This window comes from Montipora capricornis, unplaced genomic scaffold (genome assembly GCF_036669925.1).
Source record: "Montipora capricornis isolate CH-2021 unplaced genomic scaffold, ASM3666992v2 scaffold_496, whole genome shotgun sequence".
NCBI lineage: Eukaryota > Metazoa > Cnidaria > Anthozoa > Scleractinia > Acroporidae > Montipora > Montipora capricornis.
In genome coordinates, this window is record NW_027180234.1 from 327,501 (window position 1) to 350,000 (window position 22,500).

Below are 22,500 nucleotides of genomic sequence, written 5' to 3' on the forward strand. Positions count from 1 at the left end.
GACGGCCGACTGGGTATGATCCATTTACCAGTTCAGAGTAAGGCAGTTGTTTGGCAGGTCTTTCATCACCCATGCGACAAAGCAGGACGTTACAAGTCGATCAAAGTCAATCATCGAAAACGTAGTCGATAAGTCGATAATACTCGATATTTGTCGATAATTGTCAATCGGCAAGTTTAATTTGTCGATAAAAGTCGATAATCACAAGATTTTCAACTGAATATCGATTTTATCGACAAAAATGCTGACACATTTTTCAATCGCCCACGAAAATGTAAACAGCTTTAAAGTAAATCCGTTTGGCAATAAAGTTGATTAAAAAACTGTAAATCAATAAATAAATGTAAATCGGTAAAATAAAGTCTTTTCATAGCCAATCCTGCTTCATTAAACTGTTCTTGGCAACTGTAGCCTCGTCTCCCGCCATAAACCTTTTTTTTTTGTATTTCCGATACTTGTCGATTGAAATCGATCAAAGTCGATCAAAGTTGATAATCACAAAAAATTGTGTGATCGACTTTTATCGACATCCGATATTTGTCGATTGATTAGTATCGAATTTGATCGACAACGATCGACTTTTATCGACTATCGAAATTATCGACTTGTAACGTCCTGGACAAAGATGGCCCAACCAGCGAAGACGACTTCTAAGTAACCTTATCTCAATATCTTCTACATTAGCGCGCCTGAGGACTTCTTCGTTTCTAACGAAATCGTCCCATTTAATGTTAAGAATGATACGCAGATGGCGCTGCTGTAAAGTACGGAGCTCTCTGACTTGATGTTGGTACACAGTCCATGTTTCACTACCATACATTACAAGCGGCACTAAGTATTGGTTGTATACAGCAACTTTAATTGGAACAGTGAGGTCATGAGAGTCGAAAACTCTTTTTCCATAGCCGGCATATGACACTGCATATGAGATGTGAGTTCATTGAGCAATCACTAGTCACGTAGCTGCCTTGAGGTACCTGAAGCGAGTGACATTAGCCAATTTCTTGCCATCTACAAAGAAATCAGCAGCATCAACAATACACATGCATAGTCTCCGTCTTCGTTGTGTTGATGCGCATCCCCATTCGTTTAGCAAGTTGGTTATAGGAAGTTAGTAACGATTGTAGGCCTTCTGGTGTGTCACTGAATACGGCAATATCATCAGCATATTGTACTTCCCTGATAAATTCAGTGAGGACTTTTGTTTTCGCCTTAAGTCTGCGAAGATCAAAAAGCTCGCCATCATAACGGAATCTTATCTGGATGTTACAAGTGTGTTTGACTTTCTTGAAAGCGAGCCAGTGTAGAACCGTAGCATTGATACCGAAAAGAGTCGGTGCTAGTTTGTATCCCTGTTTGACGACACAGTTGTATTCGAAGGCCCGGGTTAGTTCTCCATCAGCAATCACCCTGGCATGAACGTCAGAAAACAGTTTCTTTATGATTCTTATAAACTTCTGAGGGCAGCCCAATTTACCGAGGATTATAAAAAGGAGTTCACGATTGACGGTGTTTATGTACTTAAACGTCAATGAAAAGGCATCAACATGTGAAAAACAATGATTGTAACTTATGCCCTGAAAAACGTCTGAATTCGAAGTACCAGAATCTCGTCAGCATACACACACTGTGCTTGTCTTATTTTTAACAACTATAAGCTGCTACCAAGCTAACAGCCAATGAACAAGAAGGCCCTGCCTTGGTTTTGAGACAAAACCCGTACATTTCCATTTAATGATTCACATGCAGCACTGGTGCAGTTTTTGAGATGCTACAAATCCAGTTAGCTCAAGTCAAATCAATGTGCCCGCTTTCTTTTTGTTCCCACTACCAGCCTCCCCCAGGTTTCTGTGCATGTAAAGGGCGAGTTTAACTATCATTGGGCTGCAAAATTACTGATCTTTGCCAAGAAGTATTGTCTGACCTCTGACAGTGTTTTTGGGGCAAAACCATTCAGAGGTGCTTTTGTTGATATTACCAGTTTGATTTATTTCAAATTACTTATCAATAAGAATTGGAAAATTAATAATATTATTATAAATCACCAAAAAACTGAAAAAATGCCAAGAAGGCAATGATCACAACAATCCAAGAACTACTAGTTTAGTAAAATGTGTAAATGAGAGCAATGCTAACCGTGGGTCTGGTGAGCTTGGTGGGGCAACTGGCACAGCAAACCCATTATCTAGCAAAATAAATAAGGAAATACTTTACACTGTATGCACAGCATAAAAAACCATTAAAAGTTATGAAAGCTCAAGAACATACTTCTATTAAAATCCAAATGTAGGTTAAGGATAATAATTTATTGGAAGGTTTTTAAATCAAATTGAAGCATACAGAATACTAATAACGACGTTTATATTTTGGGGTTTTGAAGAAAATTGTCCAAGCCTTTCAAAAATATAAGGACTCACAATAGTTTAAAAACTGTGATTATGATAACGTTGTAATTATTATTATTCTACATCAGACTCACTATGAAAAATCTGATTGGTCGAGAGCATTCAATCAATTCACAATAGCTTGTGAACTTGACATGATAAATGCAATATCTGCTGCAGATTTATCATGTCAAGTTCAACGTCTGCCTGGTTACTAAGCCCCTTGGAGTGTTCTCCTCATTGCATTTTTTAACAGATGAATGTCTTCTTTCGCCTATTGTTTAAAAAATGTATAATAAAACAATTATTGAATTCGGTTTTCGCATGATATCATGAATTATCAAAACCTCGTGTCTGTGTTATCTGCCTCAGCCTTCGGCTTCGGCAGATAACACAGACCTCGGTTTTGATAATTCATGATATCATGCTCAACCTCATCCAACAATCGTTCATTGTCATCTGCACTATCACCATCTACGTATTTAAGTTAATAAGGTCAATGGAACCTAGCAGAAGTTATCTATCCGTTCAGGAAAGAGCATACATGTATGCCTAAAAAGTGCAAGGTGATTTTTAGCCCAACATACTACAACAGATTTGTACCTACCTTGTGCACCAGGGACAAATAGACTGTTGTGTGATTTAAGAGATACTGATGAAGAATTTAGGTACCTTCCTGATCCTTTAAAAATGATATCAAAATTAATAAAGGTTGGCGCCAGTAATGACTGGGCAAGACGGCTGTAGCTGCACTGCAATGGTTTAATGGCTATAACAACTACCGGTACGTTACAAAAATATGGCTGCTGAGCAAGACACAAGGAACATCAAAAAACACAATAAGCATGTCTGGCTAAAAATGCCTGCTGTTGCAGGCTTTATCCTGTGTTTAATTTGATTTCATAAAAGGGTTCAAAATGTCTATAAAATTAATTCCTTAAATAATAAGATACCGGTATATATATAAAAGTACACATAAAATCATCCAAATTTTCAAACTTTTTTAAACCTTCAAAAAACACTTCCCAGTTCAAGGCTTTAAAATTGCTTATACTCTTAGCACAACAATGTCAATTTCCTTACTCCATTTACGTGTACTTCAATGATTAATGAGGACATAAAGATTTTAGAGGATGTAGCGGTTGTTAAACCATAGACTTCTAAACCCCCTCCCCTCCCCCCTCCCCCCCCCCTCCCCCCGACCTCCATCAGGGTTCTCAGTAGATTTTCCAACAGATGGCAAAATTGCAATAACAAGCGGCTGATAACTCAGCCCAAAGGGCTGGTTACAGGGCCCATAGCAGGGTTTTCAATAAGAATTTCAGTAGTCGGCAAAACCTGAGGAGTAGGTGGAGCATAGACAACATGTACTGTTGGCACACTTTTACTTTCACGCATCTGCCATGGATCCATTTCCCGCATTTCACACACAACACTGAATTTGCCATTACTCGCTTCCCACAAATACCACATGGATCTATCTTACTCACAGACATTTCACCTTCTGCCCCACTTACTACCACTTTTGTCTTCCCAAGGTTCACCTTCAGTCCCTTGCTCACGAATGCCTCCTTCCATTTCCAGAACTTCTCCCTCAGTCCTTCCATCGTTTCGCTTGTCAACACCAAGTCATCACCGTACAACATCTCACTCATCAAATCATTTTTCACACTCTCCGTAACGACGTCAACCATGATCGAAAAAACCAACGCCCATAACATGGATCCCTGGTGCACACCAACTTTCACCTCAAACTCCTCAGACAACTCTGTGAAGATCCCACTCACTCCCCAAATCTTCATAATAATGCTTTCTATGCACACGTTCTGCCACTTTGCTGACCATACACACATATAATTCTAAACACTTCTTCACGGGTCCCCAGTAGGTTTTTGGAGACCCGGGATTTGGCCTTTTTGAAGCCTGGGATTCACATTATAAAGAAATATGGGAGCAGGATTCGGGATTGCATTTATGGACGGGACAAGGGGTTTAGTGTTAATACGAAGCGGGATCCGGGAAATTGTCACTTTGAAGCCCTGAGATCCGGGATTTCTGATGGCAAAAATTTTAAAAGAAACTCAAATTTCGTTGTCGGCAACGACGGAAACTTCCACCACACTAACACGCGCCCTTTGTGACCCCTATGGAGTGATCTCTGTCGTGAACTTTGACCATAATAAGATCCACAAACTTTGGAAATGCAGCCATAGAGAGCGTTAAAAGCACAAACCATTGGGCGGCGTACTATTTTACAAATTCTAAGTCATGGTATCCTGTACCCAAACGTGCCATGTATTTCTCGTCTCGCTTATGCAGAGCATGAGTGATTGGGACCACACGTTTGGCGCAGCAGTCCGTCAGCCTTCTGTCAGACAACAAACTACGATGGCAACAGCCGGAACGCTGCCTTCCTACAGTGTATCTCTACCACAGAGAAGTGCAACCAGGGGATTCGGTCTCCCATGAGCCTGCTGAACCCTCCACAGGCAAATAAGAGAAACGAAGCAGGAAGTGAAGGCAACTCTTTCCTTGGAAGATACATGTAGCTGGGGATTATTAAGGTACCAACCTTATACCCAACTAGACGCTCCAAAAAGCGTACACTGGGTTGCCTGTGGTACATGTTACACAAAAACAAAAGGCAGTGAATTGGGTGGTATTAAATTGCAGGGTTCCAGTAAATTTTTTCAAGTGGGGGGTCGTTAAGACCATTTAAGGGTCACCCACATGTCGAACCAGCAGAGGCCCTTTGGCTCACACGTTCACACGTTTTGAGGTCTTTTAGTTTTTTAAGCTTTGGTAATAAATTCAGTTTAAAGATAACAAAACACTACCCTGGGTGCCAGAGGTTTTTCTTGCGCAGTTTCTGGTTTCAGTCATGTCTCTATTATGACCCGCGAAGCGAAGTGAAGCAAAGCGAAGAATTTCCGTCCGCCACGTGCGAGAAAAAATTCTGGTACCCAGGGTAACAAAACACACTCTTGAGTAAAATTCACTTGTTTCTTCGCAGATAAAGGTAAAAAATAACATAGTTTTTATAAATACCGGTAGCTCTGAATCGAATATTCTCATCGAAAGATTAATGACAATCGATCCTAAAAAGACAAAGATTTCTGCAGTCTCTGACTTTTATGATGTTTTGCCAAAAGGAAGAAATTGATCGCGTCCTAGGAAACCATAAAGGTGCATGTGATCACCTTGTGTCAACTGAATGAATTACAGGAAAGCATGTTAATCGTTCGTCGTTTTCAGAGGAAAACAACGTCTTTGGTTTATTAATTTTGTTGTAATATTTAATTGAATATTAACATTTCATCTGTTGGGTCAAGAAGCCTTCTTTGTCGGGTTCCTGACAACGTACATGTATCTATTTTGACTTCAGGGTGAACTATTTACACAATCGTGCATTTGAGCAGCCATGTAATTGAAAATCTGAACATCCATGAGATACAAAAACTGACTTGCAAATTATCGCAAATCATAATGCTGACAAGCACAAAAGCAGAAGAAATGGTTAACAAATATGACGTTTATTGTCACGCAAATGATGACATTGTAATTTCATGACACTCAAAATTTGCAAAAAGTGTGAGTTTCATGTAAACAATCTTTGCACTAGCAAGTCGTAGCAATAAATTGGATTAAGCAGAAGTTAAAGAAATATTGATGGCTTCCCAAATAAATTTCATTTTACACTACAATGACAAAATCATTTGTCAGAGAAATAAAATTCCTGTCTCCTCGCATATCACACTTCAATGCACATATGCAAATTTGTCAACTCATTTTCACCGCCTCCCATTTCCCGCGAAATTTTTCTTCTTTCAAATACATTGCATTCAATGGGATGTCAAAAGGTCAAGTTCGGGTGATCAAGTTGCGCGTGTGACCCATTATAATTATTTTTTCACAAAATGTTCCCGAATCGTCAAGTATCACCACAGAAGACAAGAACATCATTCTAAAAGCTTATTATACGCAAAAAGAACGGTAGGTTATGGAGGTAATTATGAGAGTAGAAATCAAGTTTACAGCAGACGAGAATAACAATAACAATAACAATAATTAAGTTAACACAACACAGAGACGCTTACCTCATTTTTACACGAAAATGCTTTACTATTGCCTTCAAAACTATCCAGTTAAGCTCGCATATTACACAACATGATGAATTCAGAAAGGCCACCTTTTCCAGCGAAATATATTTTTAAAACAAACAACATATTTCTTTATAGAGGCAAAAACCCCTTCTTATTTCGTTACGAGCGCAAAGACAAGAAACTCAATCGTGTCAAATTTCACTCCGTGTCAAAAATGCAACTAAATAAATTTCCCACCAGCATTCAGAATCAAACCCTTTACTGAAAAACCCTTTACTTGAATTATCAAGAGAAAAATGGGTAACAAGCTTTCTTTCAAATAATTTTTGACTAACAAGAATTAGTGAAATTTCCAATTGTTACCGGAAGACTGTGTAGAATTGAGTACAAACAAATATAAATAAGCCAGACAACAGAGATCAATGATCCAAGTTGTTCAATTCCATCTCTGTCTTTGTTAAACCCATAAATGTAAGTTACTAGAGAATTTCAGTGTTGTACAAAACACCAGACTTGTACAACATTAGAACTACAGCTCACTTTGATTACGGCTCGACAGGCGACAGATTGTTGTCAAAGTCCATTACTCGTCGCTTTTGAGGTTCTAGTTTTTTCTTTTTTCACCACCTGTCTTGATTATCCAATTTACGTTCCATTCTTTAGCTCCGTAAGGGTACATTTTGTTTAAAGATCCTCCAAAACCCTATTTGTGTTTCAATGTTCGACGCCATTGCAGGTTAATGAAATATTTTACTGTGTCAAGTCAGAGAAATCTACGCCTTTCTACTACCCCCGGAAATCATACCAAAATACCCGAGGAAGACACCACTTAGCAAGGGAGTTATAGGAGAGACTTTTCCTGACACGAGAAAAAAAAAAAAAAAAGAAAAAGAAAAAAAAGAAAATGAACAAATTCCGCCCATTTTCCAACCCAGTAAAAATGGACAAAAATGAGAACAAAGGTGCATGTGCGGGAAAATGCACGGACACTGTACGTTACATCCAAATAAGGAAATTTTTAAACTAAAAAAGACCCCAGCTCTGAACCATAGTGTTACGCTTCAAGGTCATGACCTTTTGGTTCAACAAATAATACATAATCAGGGCTTTCAATAAGCACCGACGGCAGACGAAAAGCGTTGACTACTTCGCGCAGTAAAGTTGGCTACTTTTTCCCCTAAATTGAATTAATTGAAGGATTCCTTAAAACGTATCAAAACTAAAGTTCATTTTTGATGGACTTAAATGTACTTTTTTTAACCCTAATTTCAGAATAATTATCAGATTTGATACTGTCATCTTCGAGCTACAGTGAATGGCTTACTTTTTTCTGCATTTCTGCCTACACCAACCGTTGCATTTTTTTACGTACAGCTGTAAATTTCAATTACGTTTAGGTTGTTATTGAGTAATCGTACCATCAAGACTAATTTCCCACTAAAACAGTAAATTTTTCTTTTAGTTTCATTGGTTAAGCCTTTTCATTCGTTAAGATTAAAATGACATATTCTGATTGTTCAACAGAACTGATTTCTCATGCTGACCGAACAAAACTATTGTGGTTTGTCTAGACAAACCGAAATGTTTCAATTCGCACTTGAAAAAATGCGCAAAAAAGTTTGCCATTCACGGGAGCTTGAAATTGGTAGTAATGATGACATGAAGTTGTCGAAACGTCATACAACGTTTAAATAGTTAATTTTCCTTTTGAAATGGTTTTCCAAATGATTGTTCTCCACTGAAAATTATCAACAGAATGTGCTTAATTGCACACTCAGTGTCACTGTTGATGAGAAATCTTCCTTCATCTTTGTACTCAGTTTGGTACCCAGAACGCTGGAAATCGCATTTCTGACCTTCCAGATTTCAAAATTTTCTGGGGGAGCATGTCCCCAGACCCCCCTAGACGAAGGGGCATAACAGGCCCTGGTTGACACAGTCAGCTTCTCGACTTAAATCAGCTGCCTACTTCAAATTTTATTGAAATTATCCCCTGCATAATTTCAGTGGCTTTGAAATGAATTTGTGTACAACGTGTGTTTGCTGATAATGGTATTTCAACATTGCGCGACTTACATGTACATGTATCTATTATGCGCATTGCATTTTCAAAGCCCAGCCCTCATTAGACTGCAAAAGTAAATGTACCTATTTCCGGCAGTCGCTTCTCTCCCCCGAAAAAGAATGAGAAAAATTACTGCCAGAAGTACATGTACATCGGGGTTCGCGGGCTAAGCCGTCCTGAGCTTATAATTTATTGGTATAAATTACGATGCCTACGAAACTAGCAAACTTTGAAATGTGTAACATCTAGACTTTTCTTGAAAAGTGAGTAGCGAAGCAATCCTTGTTTTTCTCTAAATGTCATCCTTTTCGACGCACATGTAGTCGTTTACAATAATAATTATTACAGCTGTATAATTATGTTTGGAATAATTATTTATTTCAATAACGAAAATTTCATAGCCTGAAGAGGCGGCTACCTTCATGCTCAGAACCAAGGGATTTCTGCCCTTGCCGGCTTCATCTGAGAACCCTGCTTCCCCTCATCCATCAAATTAACAAGTAAAATCTATTACATGTATCATAATAAGTCTCACTTCCAGGAGTCAATGGGTTAAAGGACAGAAGCCCATAAATTATTTTAAAAGACAGCACTCATTGAAAAATTTAAGTTCCTTTTTTTTTTTTTAGTAGGTAGTGTCACGCTATTTTAGTCAAAGCTCAAAACACTAAAAGACGTCTTTGCATCAATGAAGACCAAAAAATAATGAGGTAGTTCTGTTGCCAATGGCCATTGAAGTGCACTAAAGCTTATGTCTTTTTGTTTGCAGCCAAGGATGGAGGGGATGGAAATGGACTGAAACTTAAAAAACGTGGCCAGTTTTTTCAAGTTTGGAGATGTTTTCCTCTGAACGTCACCAAAAGTTAAATTTGAATAGCTCTTTGTGCCATATGTCTGTCTGTCTGCCAGGGTGACTAGATTCCTTTAACCCTTTACCCCTAAGAGTGATCAGCATCAAATTTCTCCTTGTAATATCAATGCTTAGTAAAACAGAGTGGTCATGAGACTTACAGACAAAATCACTCAAGTTAAATTTGCTTGATATTTCATCAACCTCTCCCCAATACTTCTGTAGGAAATGAATAGCGCAACAAATGAGAATTCAGATTTTGATCTCAGGGTCTAAAGGGTTAAAACCATGCTCAAGACACCTTTTTAAAAATGCAGTAAATTTTAATTTTATTTCTGTATAAATTACTTTAAATCTTCTTATGTAAAAGCATTGAGAATTATGTATAATGCGTTTTAAGAACTGTATTATTAACAATTAGTCTTTGAAATCGAGGTGAACAGTGGTAGAATATTTACCGAGCCGCAAAGCGGCGAGGTAAATATTCTGTCACTTTTCACCGAGATTGAAAAGACTAATTGTTTTTGTAAATAATTAATTATACTCACGAAGTGATCTCAACAACAATTGCGCAAAAAAACCGTCCAAAGTTGATTTAATTGGCATCTCAATTCATGCATAGAAAATGTGCAAGGGGCACAAAGCATGCGCGAAAGTGTTTACAGAAGCTTCAAACATGGCAAATCTAAATAACCTTTGTTAAAATCCTCCTCACAAACAGCAAAATGGTCATTTAGCACCGTTTAAATCAGCAGCTAAATCGAAAGTCTGCTTGTTTAACCATTTTCACCGTTCGATCAAAGTTTTTGAGGCTTATTTGAAATGAAAATATTGAAAGTGCAGTTGGTAAAGGATCCACATGAAATGGTGGCTCTAATTGAGGTCAGCGTTAGTTTGTTGTAAAATGACCTGTCTTGTTTCCTTGCAACCATATGTGGAACTTTCCGAAACATTTGTTTAAATTCCTCGATTTCAATAAGAAATTCGCTTTGGTGGGCGACCAGCCCTACAAGAGAGAATTACTCCGAGTAAAACAAATTATTGGCGTGAAGATTGTTTAATTTCAGCAATAATTATCTGGAAAAACGAAGTCAAACACTGGTTGGCAAAAGTATGAACTCTTCTCTTAATACCTTTGAAAACTTTTAGGCCAAATTTTGTGGCCTTCTTTGTCTTCTGTAGCACAGCATCATCTTGTATTCTCAATATTTCCGATTCATAAATGCTGACGAGTTTACGCCGGCCATTTTGTTTCGTTTGGATCAAGCATTATTCACTCCGTAGGGTCAGTGGCCTACCTCTATATGCTTGAGCAAAAGCTGAAAGATGTTCATAGTATGAAAATATCAAGGGCCGTCACCTTCAAGGCTGTATGTTGACTTAACAAAATGAATACCAGCATCAACAATAGCGGCAAGCTCTAAGCGGAGATCAGGCAGACACCTGTTTGTCAATACAATTCTTAGAGTTAGAAGTCTTTTGTTTTCATTTTATGGAAAGCATTAATTGGCATTCAGGCTGCAATAATTCATTTTGCAATAATAATAGTGTACACTCTAATCTTACAGAGTAAAGATCGATCCTGTAGTTGGTAGGTTTCTGCCAGTGACAATGCTGGGCTGAAATCTGTTTCCAAAATTAGTAGGTCACTGATTGTCAGTAAATTGATTTAGTGTATTTTAATACACAATCTTGTGTATTTCTTGTGTATTAAAATCTTGTGTATTGTGTTTCTTTAACCCTTTGACGTCCAAACCGACCGAAACCGGCCAGACTAAGTATTTTACTCTGTCTAACGCCATACGATTTTACTCGTCAATGGGGAACCCCTGGGAGTCAATGGGTTAATCACTCACTGTAAAACTGTCCCATTAAAAGGAAACACAATCCTTTTCAGGGATTATTATCATTATTGTTAATACGTACACATTTTTTTAATACTGTGTGCCAGTTTGTAATTGAAAAATATGTCACGTTGTATCATAAATAAATTCAAAATTTTCTCTGAATACAAAATTAAGCGGAATCATTTGCATTTTTCAATGTCAAACGAGGTGTGGCAATTGAACTCCATCTCCTTGTTAGCCAGGCCATAAGAAGGCTTTGGACAGCAAGAGATTTGCTGTGGCACAAGAGGTTGATTTGAAAAACTTGTACTTTTACTCAGCTTTCTCAAGAGAATTTTGAATAGCCATTTGCTGTGCTATTTTCAGTCATAACACTTCCAACTGATACACAACACATACTAGAGACACCCGTGACAGGTGTTACGGGTTATGGGTTCAATTGAGCATCCTGTTACTCATTGCAAGGCCAAATCTGAAGATTGCTAACAACTTGTCATGGCCTTTAACTGCCTCTTTGTACTGTATGGTATCTGAAATTTTTGACCTTGCAAATTCATCAATAAAGGTAGAAGGGTTGCCTATCAGTAATCAATAGATAAGTAAAGGTTTTTTTCTTCTCTTTCAGGAATGCACCCCAGAAAATCTCGAATTAAAGAAGAAGGTCTTTGACAGCCTCGACAACTGCATTACATCTTGTGAGACCATATTGGCAAGCTGTACGTCCTGTATTGTGCCCTCAAAATTCACTGAATCTTTGAAGCATCGTGACCAATGTATTGTAGCCCATCCAGTGAGTAAAATTCCTAGTTGCACTAGAGAACTTATGATTCTAACTTGACTTGTCCATAGTTAAGTAGTGAGTTTAATGATGTTGATTACCACATGTAATAGTGACGTGAGATTGTGGTGATGATGATGGTGGCCATGCTACTACATGTAGTGTTTGTGGTGGTGATGATGATGATGATGATGATGATGATAATGATGATGGAGAGGATGATCATGGTGGGAGGCATCCAATTACAAGACTTTTCTCAACCAAATTTTTAGAGTAACATGCAAAGTCATTTCTACGGGTCTTCAATTTCTCGACAAAATCAAAGTTACAGTTATTTTACTGTTAGGTTTCATTAAGCATAATAACAACTTAACTGTCAGTCAAACTAAACATTTGGATGCACTCCGTGATGATTTTTCCACAACTTCATTTCTTCTCAAATGCCACAACAGTTACGTTAAAAGATAAAAAAGGGGGACAAGTAGCAACTTACACTGTACAAACACAATTTAAACATATTCGTTGGTTAAGTAAAGAGGTGGTAATGGTGACGGAAATGATGATGATGCAGTTACAAGTCATTCACTCGTCAATTGCTGTTTTGGTTTTTTTCATATATACAAAAAATCCTTTGTAGTGGCTTGTGAAGAAGTCTCATGAGGAGTTAACTTGAAGATTTCTTTTTCAATTCTTTAGATTAACCCTCCATATTATGTACCACTGTTGGAGGTTGTACCTGCACCATGGACAGACAGTAAAACCATACATGAGATAGTTGCAATAATGAAAGAAATTGGACAGTCACCTGTAGTTATGAAGAAGGAAGTCAATGGATTCCTTTTGAATCGTTTGCAATATGCTGTAATCATGGAGGCCTGGAGACTAGTTGAGGTAAAAAACAGGTCCACTTTGCAGACAGGGAATGAAATTGTACTTACTTTCCATCCAAGATTTTAAGAATATGTAAAGACACCAATGTTGTTTACTGCCAATCATACTATGACTGTGAGGTTTCTAGGTATCCCTAAGGAGATCGTCAATCTTTAATAATTAAAGGGGGCAGATAGTATGATGTACCGGGATAAATAATGATATTCATAAATTTCATACTGATCGCTGGCATGCAAATGCCTTATCTCACTTATTGAAAATGAATGTGTTACAGTTGTTTTTGTGTCTTGTTTTAAAAGGTCGATTGTAACTTTTGTCGCTATTTCCGTGCGTTATTAATTTTCTCGCTATCAAGGATCATTAGTAACTCTCCGGTGAATTCGAATCAAAAGTAAAGGGGCAGAAACATTCCTTTTAAGGCTGGTTTACACGTGCAACGCAAGCATATTAAGCATAAGCAGCATGCGCAGGCGCATTAACTTGTTGTTAATAAGTATCTTTTGTTCTAATAAAAGGTAGCAATTATCAAAACGCTATTGCGTCTGCGTATGTTGCTTTTGCTTATGCTTGAGTCGTACGTGTAAACCACCCTTTATGGTGCGGCTAGTCTTGTTGGATTGGAAGGAGCACGCAGTTGAGGTTCATTTGGCTCTGACAAAATTTCCCTTCATCTGAACCCCAATGTATTGTGGGCCCTGAGGTCTTGAAGTTCCTTTCTGACCACGAGTACAAGCTCATGAGGGTTTTCCCTTGTTGAACTTCTCGGCTGGGATTGTAAAGTGGACAGCTGGTCTTTAAAATCAGGGACTAATCAAGGGGAGCCTCTATCTCCACTAATTTCTTGAGTCAACCATTTCCCGATAATTAAAGTTTAATTTTGGAAACAGTTGTTTTTTTTTTCCCGCGAAACGTATAGACTTTCCCTTGACGCTGAGATAGCTATGTTGTGATTGGCTTTTATAACAGTGGTCGTGCTGAATCTCCCAAGGGAGATTGACTTTTACAACACTCGGCGTACTGAATCTCCCAAGGGAGATTGGCTTTTACAACACTAGGCGTACTGAATCTCCCAAGGGAGATTGGCTTTTACATCATTGAGCATTGTGATTCTCCCAAGGGAGGCCTTCTAAAAAGAAATCTACTGGTGAAAGGGTTGACTCCTAGGCCAAGTATGGGAGATAGAGGCTTCCTTTGATGATCTCCTGTTCAAATTTGGTTTCTTTTATTGACTATGAAATGCTTTGTTCATTTCGGTGTTAATGCAGTAATGGCTTAACGGTCCATGCTGGAGGTGTGTATGTTATGAATCACGCCAAATAACAAATGTCCCAACAGGGAACGAAAACCGCAACTCCTTTTTCTTTTAGTATTAAAGATGCAAGCTTTGTTCTCCCCATAGTAGTAAAGCAATCCCCTCATCCTATATCATGTGACCTGCCCACTCCGTTAATTATTGGCTGATATATTGATGGGCGTAAGCTGCCCAATGATTTGTATTGTCTAAGATGGCTTCTCGTATTCGAAACCTCAGCCAAGTAAAGTTGTCTCAATATTTTTCATAGGATGGTGTTTGTTCTGCAGAAGACGTTGAAATCACTATGACTGAAGGTCTTGGACTGCGTTACTCTCTGCTGGGTCCCTTTGAAACCATGCAGCTGAATGCAAATGGTTCGTCATCAGTATTGCATGCAATTCACTAATTTATCGTAAAGTCTATGTGGTCATTTTACATATGTCAATTTTAGGTAAAATCGACAGGCAAAATGAAGTCAGTGCGTGTATCCCCGATTTCTCATTAGCCAGTCAGACCGGCTACCTCGCTGGAGGGCGGTTCAACCGATAGTTGGACAGCTGGGAGGAAAATGTTGCGTTTGTGATTGTATTGTATCGCAAATGGTTAGAACTTCCTACTCTTCTAGGACAAGGGCAATAAGCTGTAAACCCCCTCTTACAACGAACTCCCACACTTTCCTCTTTATTTGGGACACGGAGTTTCCAGCGTCGCTGGTAATCAAGGCAGAAGTCAAGCAGTCGTTATTTGGTAATGTGGAAGTCACTAAGGTGCGGAATTGCTGAAAACCACTCTGCGTCTCATTTGCACCTCATAAAAAGGCAAAAGAGCACATAATTGTATCATGCCTCGTTCCTTTAAAAACTGAATTACTCTTCCGCAATCCCGCAACTCACCCGTGGAGGTCATGCATATAGTCTGCGAATAGGCTTCAATTAACTCAGCTAGATCTCTCTAATTTGAGAAGGAGGTTGAGTACAAAATAGTTTGAACAAAGGAGTCACATCAAAACTTGATCGTCCGCGTGAGAGTAGCCCTGAGAAGAACTGTTGCTGGTGACATTGATACCAACAACAGTCTTTCTCAGGACTACCGTTATTCGGATGATCTTACTTCAAAACGTTTTGTGAGGAAGTTGAATACGTTTTTCCTACCGCAGGAATCAGAGATTACTGTGAGAGATATGGAGCCAACATTGAAAATGTTTGTAAGGAGCAGGGCGGACCACGTTCGCTGGGCGGCCATACATTAGACAAACTTGAGAAAGAACTTGGGAAAACAATGCCCTTAGATCAACTGGACAAGAGAAGGGAGTTAAGAGATCGACGTCTTGCAGCATTAGCCATTCACAGACGTCAAGAAAAAGAAGAAAATTAATGTTTTTCGGTGCAGTAATAGTTACGCCTGTTAATCGATGTTAAAATTTATATAATTCAATGTGTAAACAACATTCTTGTAGTAGTGAATCGGTGTCTGCCTTAGTTGCCACGTCAATTTAGGTAATCATTTCAACTCGGCCAAACGATAATTCACCGCAATGCAGGAGTCTCTTGATTGACAAACAATGACCTGTTTTTACGTCACGCAAATGAGATTTAATTGTCATTCCGATTTTTTTTCTAAATGAGGCTACGTCGATCACTGCTTGATTCCGTCCTTGACGGAATATGTTTACGTTTATAAGACCTTAAACGTCGTCTTAAAATCGAATTTAGTTTATATTGCTGTAATGGTTTGCTTCAAATTTATGTCAAAAAAAAAAAAAAGAAAGAATGGACCAATTCAGCTGTTTAGGAAAAGGCTGATTATCGCGAATTTTCTTTTACATACAGCATATATTTCATGGGCACTTCCATGTTGGATTTAATGAGCTCCTTCTGACTTTGGCTGTTGTTTCATGTAAAAGAAGCTCAAGGCCCAAACAATAGAGACAACTGTAACGTGCAGTCAGATCCAACATGGCGACGCCCAGGCAATAGCGGTATTCAATTTTTTCTTCTGAAGATACAGACTCTTTGCTTTTTAACGTCATTCATTAATTGTCAATGGCATAACTAGTGTGGTTCCAGTTAAACCCAAAATCTGAAAACTCCGGCCAATCACAATGGACAAATCGGTACAAAGGGCGGAAAAGTCAGTAATAGTTGGTTTTGGTTGTTTGTCCGATTTTAAGCCAGTCACCACGGCGTAGCAAAAACCAAACCCATCGTCAAAACTTCCGATGAGGCATAATCAATTGATTGAGCATGCAAAATACAAATTCCACTGGCCGTGTTAGATGGTGTTTTTCAAGAGAAGGTTGCTAAAAATGTGTCTGCTGTCTAATTTAGAGATAACTAGTCCATCTTAAAGAGAGTTTAATTGCCGATTCGATCGGGACCAGCCAGTCCTTCAGAAGAGGTGTTCGCCTTACATTGATGTCCGCTTAGGGAAGTTGAATGTAGCTGACAGGACTCCAAGAGAGAGCAAGAATGAACAGGCAAAGAGCTAGCGAAGAGGATCGCCAGTGGGAGCGAGTTAGGGATAGAGCGTGGAGGCAAAGTTGTAGCGAAGAGCGTCGTGAAGCGGAGCGGGAAAGAGGCAGACATAGGAGGCAAAATTGTAGCGAAGACTGTCGCCAAGCGGAACGAGAGAGGCCTAGAATAAACAGGCAAAGGCAACGTGAAAGAGAAATTCAGAGGCGGAGGGAACGGAAGCAAAACAACAACTTGTTTACAGAAGGTAAGTCCACAGGTCGATCACTCTGTTGGTGTTGTTGTTGTTATCGATTTGTAGAAGGATAAATACAGACGAATATTACGGCGGTGGCGATTTGCTCGGCAATAAAGTTTGAAAGCAAATAAGTCAATAAAAGATCACACAAAGTGTCAACTGAGTCCTCTGTTATGTTTTTTTGGTCGTTCCAAGTTGTTTTAGGCGTCATGTTTCGAGATCTTTTCTCGACCGCCGGTCAGAGAGAGAAGAAAATCGACAAGGGAGGCAACACCAAGCCGCCCGACCGGTGACCTCGTCTTGTTCAAGCTAGAACGGACGCCAAACCAGTGAAATTCTCACCTTAAAAACACTAGCATCTGATCGATTAGGGATGTACCCATATACCTTCGCCGAGTTTGAGCTTCATCTTTTGAAAATTCACGGATGATTCGCACTTCGCGCGTTAAGTTCTTTCGCTTACTGGTTTAATGTATGCAACTATTCTTGCAATTTATTTATCACAGCAAGTTTGCGTGAGTTGAAAGGTGACAACTAATTAGAAATTCAGAAATATATAAATCGACACTGTACTGCAAACGCGCAAATCGCTTTTTTACTTACCTCCGATCAAGAACGTTAAAGACAGTCAACAGAAGAAATCAAACCATAAGATCGTGTAGATTAGAAGATACAAATTGTAAGTATATATTCACGAAATCAGTTCCATTCCTTTTTAGCCTATCTTCGGCATTCTAAAACATTAATCTACTTGTGTAATATTTTTCTTTCAGTCGACTAGTTCAACGACTTACAACTAGTACGGATAAAAGTCTAAAAATCTACAGGGTCTTGGCGTGATCCTGCCATAAAATAGTGCCTCGAACGTAGGTGCGATTCAGTCGAAATTTGTCCATAGGATCCCGTCAAATCAATGCTGTAAATCATCCACGCCGAAGATACCGAATCGCCGAACTTTGCATCGAGCCTACAAAGATGCCGCCTAAAGTAGACGCAAGGACCCTCGCAGGGAAAATGGAAAACGCGGTAACGATCTTCTACGAATTAATAGAAGAATTTGAAATAATCTTTTCTGTGAGGCCAGAGTTAAAAACCTTAGAGGCAGCATTCAATCAAGTGGAGACAAGATACAGGTTCATCAAGAAGCAACAAGAAACCATTTTAGACAGATTGGTTGATGAAGGTATTACCGCGGAGGAGGAACCATTGTTGACAACAAAGAAACTAGGAGACAAAGTAAAAGCTGATTTCCTTCAGATTGCCTTAAAATTTGCTGCCTATCAAAAGGAACAAGATTCCACGAAAACGTCTTCAAAAGACTCTGAAACGTTGAAGACCTTGACAGCTTCAATGTCATCCATGACATCAGCAGTGACGAAAATGGCGGACACCTTAAGGTCAAAACCAAACACTAGTGGTCTGCAACGATTACCGGTACCAACATGGGACGGCAGTCGCAGATCCTATGCTACCTGGAGAAAAGAATTCAATCATTGGATGACGAAATACGATCAAGATAAAGATGAACAACTGCAACGGTTCCGAAATGCATTGCCGAGAGGATCGTGGTGGTCTGACCAGGTAAAAACTTGCAAAACCATTGATAGCGCGTGGAGTATATTGGACACAGAATTTGCAGACAAACGTAAACTAATGGACGAACTGCTCCTCGAAATAAATAGCCTTAAGCCCGTAAAACGAGACTCCAGGTCGTTCACGCACTTCGCCACGACAGTATCATCCTACGCGAATGATATGGAAGATAATGGATGTCCGGTGTTGGAGTCTTCGGAAGCGCCATTTCTTATGTCTCAACTTTTGTCCAAGCTCGATCCGAACGATAATTCTCATTTTGGAAGAGAAATGAAAAGAGAAGGTAAAGAGGAAACTGTCAGTAACCTCATCACCTGGTTGCACGTAGAAGCAAGTGTCCGCTCAAGGGGCAAGAATAACACCGTGTCTGAAGACAGAAACGAGAGTCGCCGATACAGGACCCCAAGTAAAACTGAGAACAATGCCGCAAGTGGCGAAGAACCCGATGATGACACCTGTCCACTTAACTGTAAAACAAAACATCACCTCGCTGCCTGTCCTGTGTTCCAGGAGTTAGCTATCAGTCAGAGATGGGAGATTGTAAAGCAACATTGGCGATGTCGTAAATGTCTTAGAAAGCATCATACAAGCAACTGCAGGAAACCAGACGGTTCAACATGCGACAAATGCAGAAAAAATCATCACCGTTCTCTTCATAATGACAAGATTGGTGAAACAAGCTCAAGTCCAAATCCAAGAGCATCTTCTTTCCAAAGTCAGTGCCAGGCCCCCTCGAGTACATCAAATGGTAGCATCCAAGAAAATGCTGTTCACCACAAAGAGAAGTTAAAGCTCATAACTGGTTTGTGCCCTGTTCAAAAAGTTGGAGTCATGAACGGAAACGGAGAATTTGTTGAAGTCCTTGCGATGTTAGACTCTGGATCCAATACCAGTCTTCTCTCAAAGAATGCAGCCAGACGACTTGGGTTGAGTGGATCAGCAACACATCTGACCATGAATTTGGCTGGTGGGAAGAAGAAAAGTGAAGCATCACAGATAATCGACATCACTGTTGCCTCACCTGCTGACGAGGATATTAAGAAGACCCTTCAAGTGTACACTGTTACAAGGCCCTGCAGTAAAGCAAAAACGCTTTCCAAAGAATTAGTGCGACACTACCCTCATCTCAAGCACGTTTGTGATAAACTACACCTTTCGGGTGGCGCCATAGATCTCCTTGTCGGTACAGACTTTGTAGAAGCCTTCATTGATATCCACACAGTGTCCGGAGAGCCAGGGGAACCTGTTGCGAAACGAAACTGTTTTGGTTGGTACGTTATGGGACAGTTTGAAAAGAACAACTCTACTACTTCAGAAATTCAGTCGGTTGAAATCAGAACAGCAAATGTCGTAGACGACATCAAAGAACTTCTTCACCAAGACCTCCTTGGCGTCAAACCGACCAACCTTTGTACGTGTAGCGAAAACGAGATACGCGAAAGCAAGTTCGTTAAGTCCCTCGCAGCCTCAACTACCCTGGTTGACGGAAGAATACAAGTTAAGATGCCCTGGACGGAAGCGGGCCCTCCCAAACAAAGTAACTATGGCATCGCACTGAAAAGGCTGTTTTCCACGGAGAGGTCATTCCAGAAAAAGGGGTGTCTCGATGTTGTCAATGAGGAAGTCCAAAAACCTCTAGAGCAGGACTACGTGATTCAAGTCTCTCCTGACCAGATTGATCATAGCAAGCCTGAATGGTACTTACCCTTACAAGCCGAAGGACAATACCCTAAATTTGAAGCTAGAGCCCCCATCGAACCTACAGCAAAAGCTGGTGTCTTGATGGAAGTGAAAATCGAGAAGACTAAAACGCCAATGCAACACGAAGCAGCCATAGCGGAATTTCAAACCAAAGTTGATCTGGATAAGTCTGAAGAAGATACTAACCCCGTTTTTCATCAACTGTTGAATACCTGTTCTACATTTTCAAAGATACGGAGAACACTCGCTTACGTTCGCCGATTTATCCAGAATGCGAGAAAAAAGAATGTTAAGACAGGTTCAATCACTGTTCAAGAATTGCAAGGCTCGGAGAAACAGCTATTCAAGTGGAGTCAGGCACACCTAGATCCCTCTGTCATTGACAAGAAATTAACTCCGAAGCTGGACGAAAACGGATTACTTCGAGCTCATGGACGACTCGAAGATGTCAGATCGCTGCCACAAGAATTAAGAAACCCAGTTATCCTTCCACGCGATCACCCTCTTGTCATCTTGCTATTACGTGACCTCCATGAAAGACGCGGACACTGTGGGTACAAAAGCCTAATTAACGAGGCAAGGAGAAAGTACTGGATCATTGGAGATCGTGGTATGTCCAAAGCGCTCACAACAAAGTGCATTACTTGTAGGAAGCTCCGAAAGAAGCCATTGGAACAACTCATGGGACAAATCCCATCCTTGCGAGTTGCAGTAGGCACCCCGCCGTTCTTCAACACCGCCATGGACATGTTTGGACCATTGCACATCAAGCTTAATCGTAAAACGCTCAAGGAGGTCCAAGTAATCATTTTCACCTGCATGACAACAAGAGCTGTCCACTTAGAACTTGTGACCGACAAAACGTCTGACGCTTTCTTGATGGCATTCCGTCGTTTCGCGAGTTTGCGTGGTCACCCGTGCATTTGCTGGTCCGACTGCGGGACAAATTTTGTAGGCGCACAAGGGTACTTAAAGGAAATAATGCAGAGTTGGAACGTCCCCAAGATTGAAGGTGGTCTATCTGAAGATTTCTCGTGCGATTTTAAATGGAAATGGAATCCCCCTCATGCCAGTCATCAAAATGGCGTCGTGGAAACCCTCATCAAGTCAGTCAGACAAAGTCTGAACGCTACATGCAAGAATCAAGCCTTTACCGAAGAGCAATGGAGAACATTTCTCGCGGAGACAACCTACGTCATCAATGGACGTCCTTTATACCCAAGTTCTGACCGCATATGGGAAAGCCCGCCAATTACTCCAAACGATATTCTCATAGGACATCATCTTACAATTCCTCAACCAGAACCAGAAGAAAGGATCAACCCAAGACATCTTTTAAGAAGTACAGAAAATCGCGTGAACGAATTTTGGAGATGCTGGATGAGATACTTTGCGCCAAATCTACTTCCACGAAATAAGTGGTTTCGCACCAGAGAAAACCTTCAAGTCGACGACTTAGTTCTAGAGATAGACCCAAATCACAAAAGATCCCAATGGAAGATGGCGCGAGTCATTGCAACATACCCAGGAAACGATGGTTTGGTTAGGAAGACAAGAATCAAGACTCAGGACGGTGAATACGACAGGCCGATTCACAAGCTGTGTCTTTTAGCAACAAAAGACGAATTAAATGCGAACCTTTCTTAATCAAGGGAATACATAGACCAGCATTATGTAATAGACATTACGTTATTTGTGACATCTCGAGTCATTGAATACCGATTATGTTTAAGTCGTTGCTCAATTAGAGGTAACTTCTAATTTCCGCACTGGGGCGGAGTGATTCGCACTTCGCGCGTTAAGTTCTTTCGCTTACTGGTTTAATGTATGCAACTATTCTTGCAATTTATTTATCACAGCAAGTTTGCGTGAGTTGAAAGGTGACAACTAATTAGAAATTCAGAAATATATAAATCGACACTGTACTGCAAACGCGCAAATCGCTTTTTTACTTACCTCCGATCAAGAACGTTAAAGACAGTCAACAGAAGAAATCAAACCATAAGATCGTGTAGATTAGAAGATACAAATTGTAAGTATATATTCACGAAATCAGTTCCATTCCTTTTTAGCCTATCTTCGGCATTCTAAAACATTAATCTACTTGTGTAATATTTTTCTTTCAGTCGACTAGTTCAACGACTTACAACTAGTACGAATAAAAGTCTAAAAATCTACAGGGTCTTGGCGTGATCCTGCCATAAAATAGTGCCTCGAACGTAGGTGCGATTCACGGAGAAAAGCTTTCTCAACATGATCGGTGCAAGAGACCAGACCAAAGGAAT

At 39.8% G+C, this 22,500-nt stretch overlaps 2 protein-coding genes and 1 pseudogene across 2 annotated transcripts; 2 read left to right on the plus strand and 1 right to left on the minus strand.

The window, feature by feature from the left end:
* Window positions 1-4,186, minus strand: part of LOC138036694 (cytochrome b5 reductase 4-like) — a 17,418-nt pseudogene extending 13,232 nt beyond the window's left edge.
* Window positions 4,187-11,876: 7,690 nt separating this feature from the next.
* Window positions 11,877-17,080, plus strand: LOC138036666 (lambda-crystallin-like). Its single transcript, XM_068882786.1, has 4 exons — window positions 11,877-12,039; window positions 12,724-12,918; window positions 14,481-14,586; window positions 15,369-17,080. Exons 2-4 carry the CDS (start codon window positions 12,811-12,813, stop codon window positions 15,584-15,586), a joined length of 432 nt encoding a protein of 143 aa, XP_068738887.1. The 5' UTR covers window positions 11,877-12,039; window positions 12,724-12,810; the 3' UTR covers window positions 15,587-17,080.
* Window positions 17,081-17,896: 816 nt separating this feature from the next.
* LOC138036695 (uncharacterized) lies at window positions 17,897-21,862 on the plus strand. Its single transcript, XM_068882808.1, has one exon. The coding sequence runs from the start codon at window positions 17,897-17,899 to the stop codon at window positions 21,860-21,862; it is 3,966 nt and encodes a 1,321-aa protein (XP_068738909.1).
* Window positions 21,863-22,500: the final 638 nt, after the last annotated feature.

Bases quoted from the DNA above. Each gene is read 5' to 3' on its own strand.
- LOC138036666 (XM_068882786.1), top strand. From the start codon at position 12,811: ATGAAAGAAATTGGACAGTCACCTGTAGTTATGAAGAAGGAAGTCAAT. The intron at 12,919-14,480 runs GTAAAAAACAGG...TATTTTTCATAG, and splicing joins AGGCCTGGAGACTAGTTGAG to GATGGTGTTTGTTCTGCAGA. The intron at 14,587-15,368 runs GTTCGTCATCAG...TTCCTACCGCAG, and splicing joins CATGCAGCTGAATGCAAATG to GAATCAGAGATTACTGTGAG.
- LOC138036695 (XM_068882808.1), top strand. From the start codon at position 17,897: ATGCCGCCTAAAGTAGACGCAAGGACCCTCGCAGGGAAAATGGAAAAC.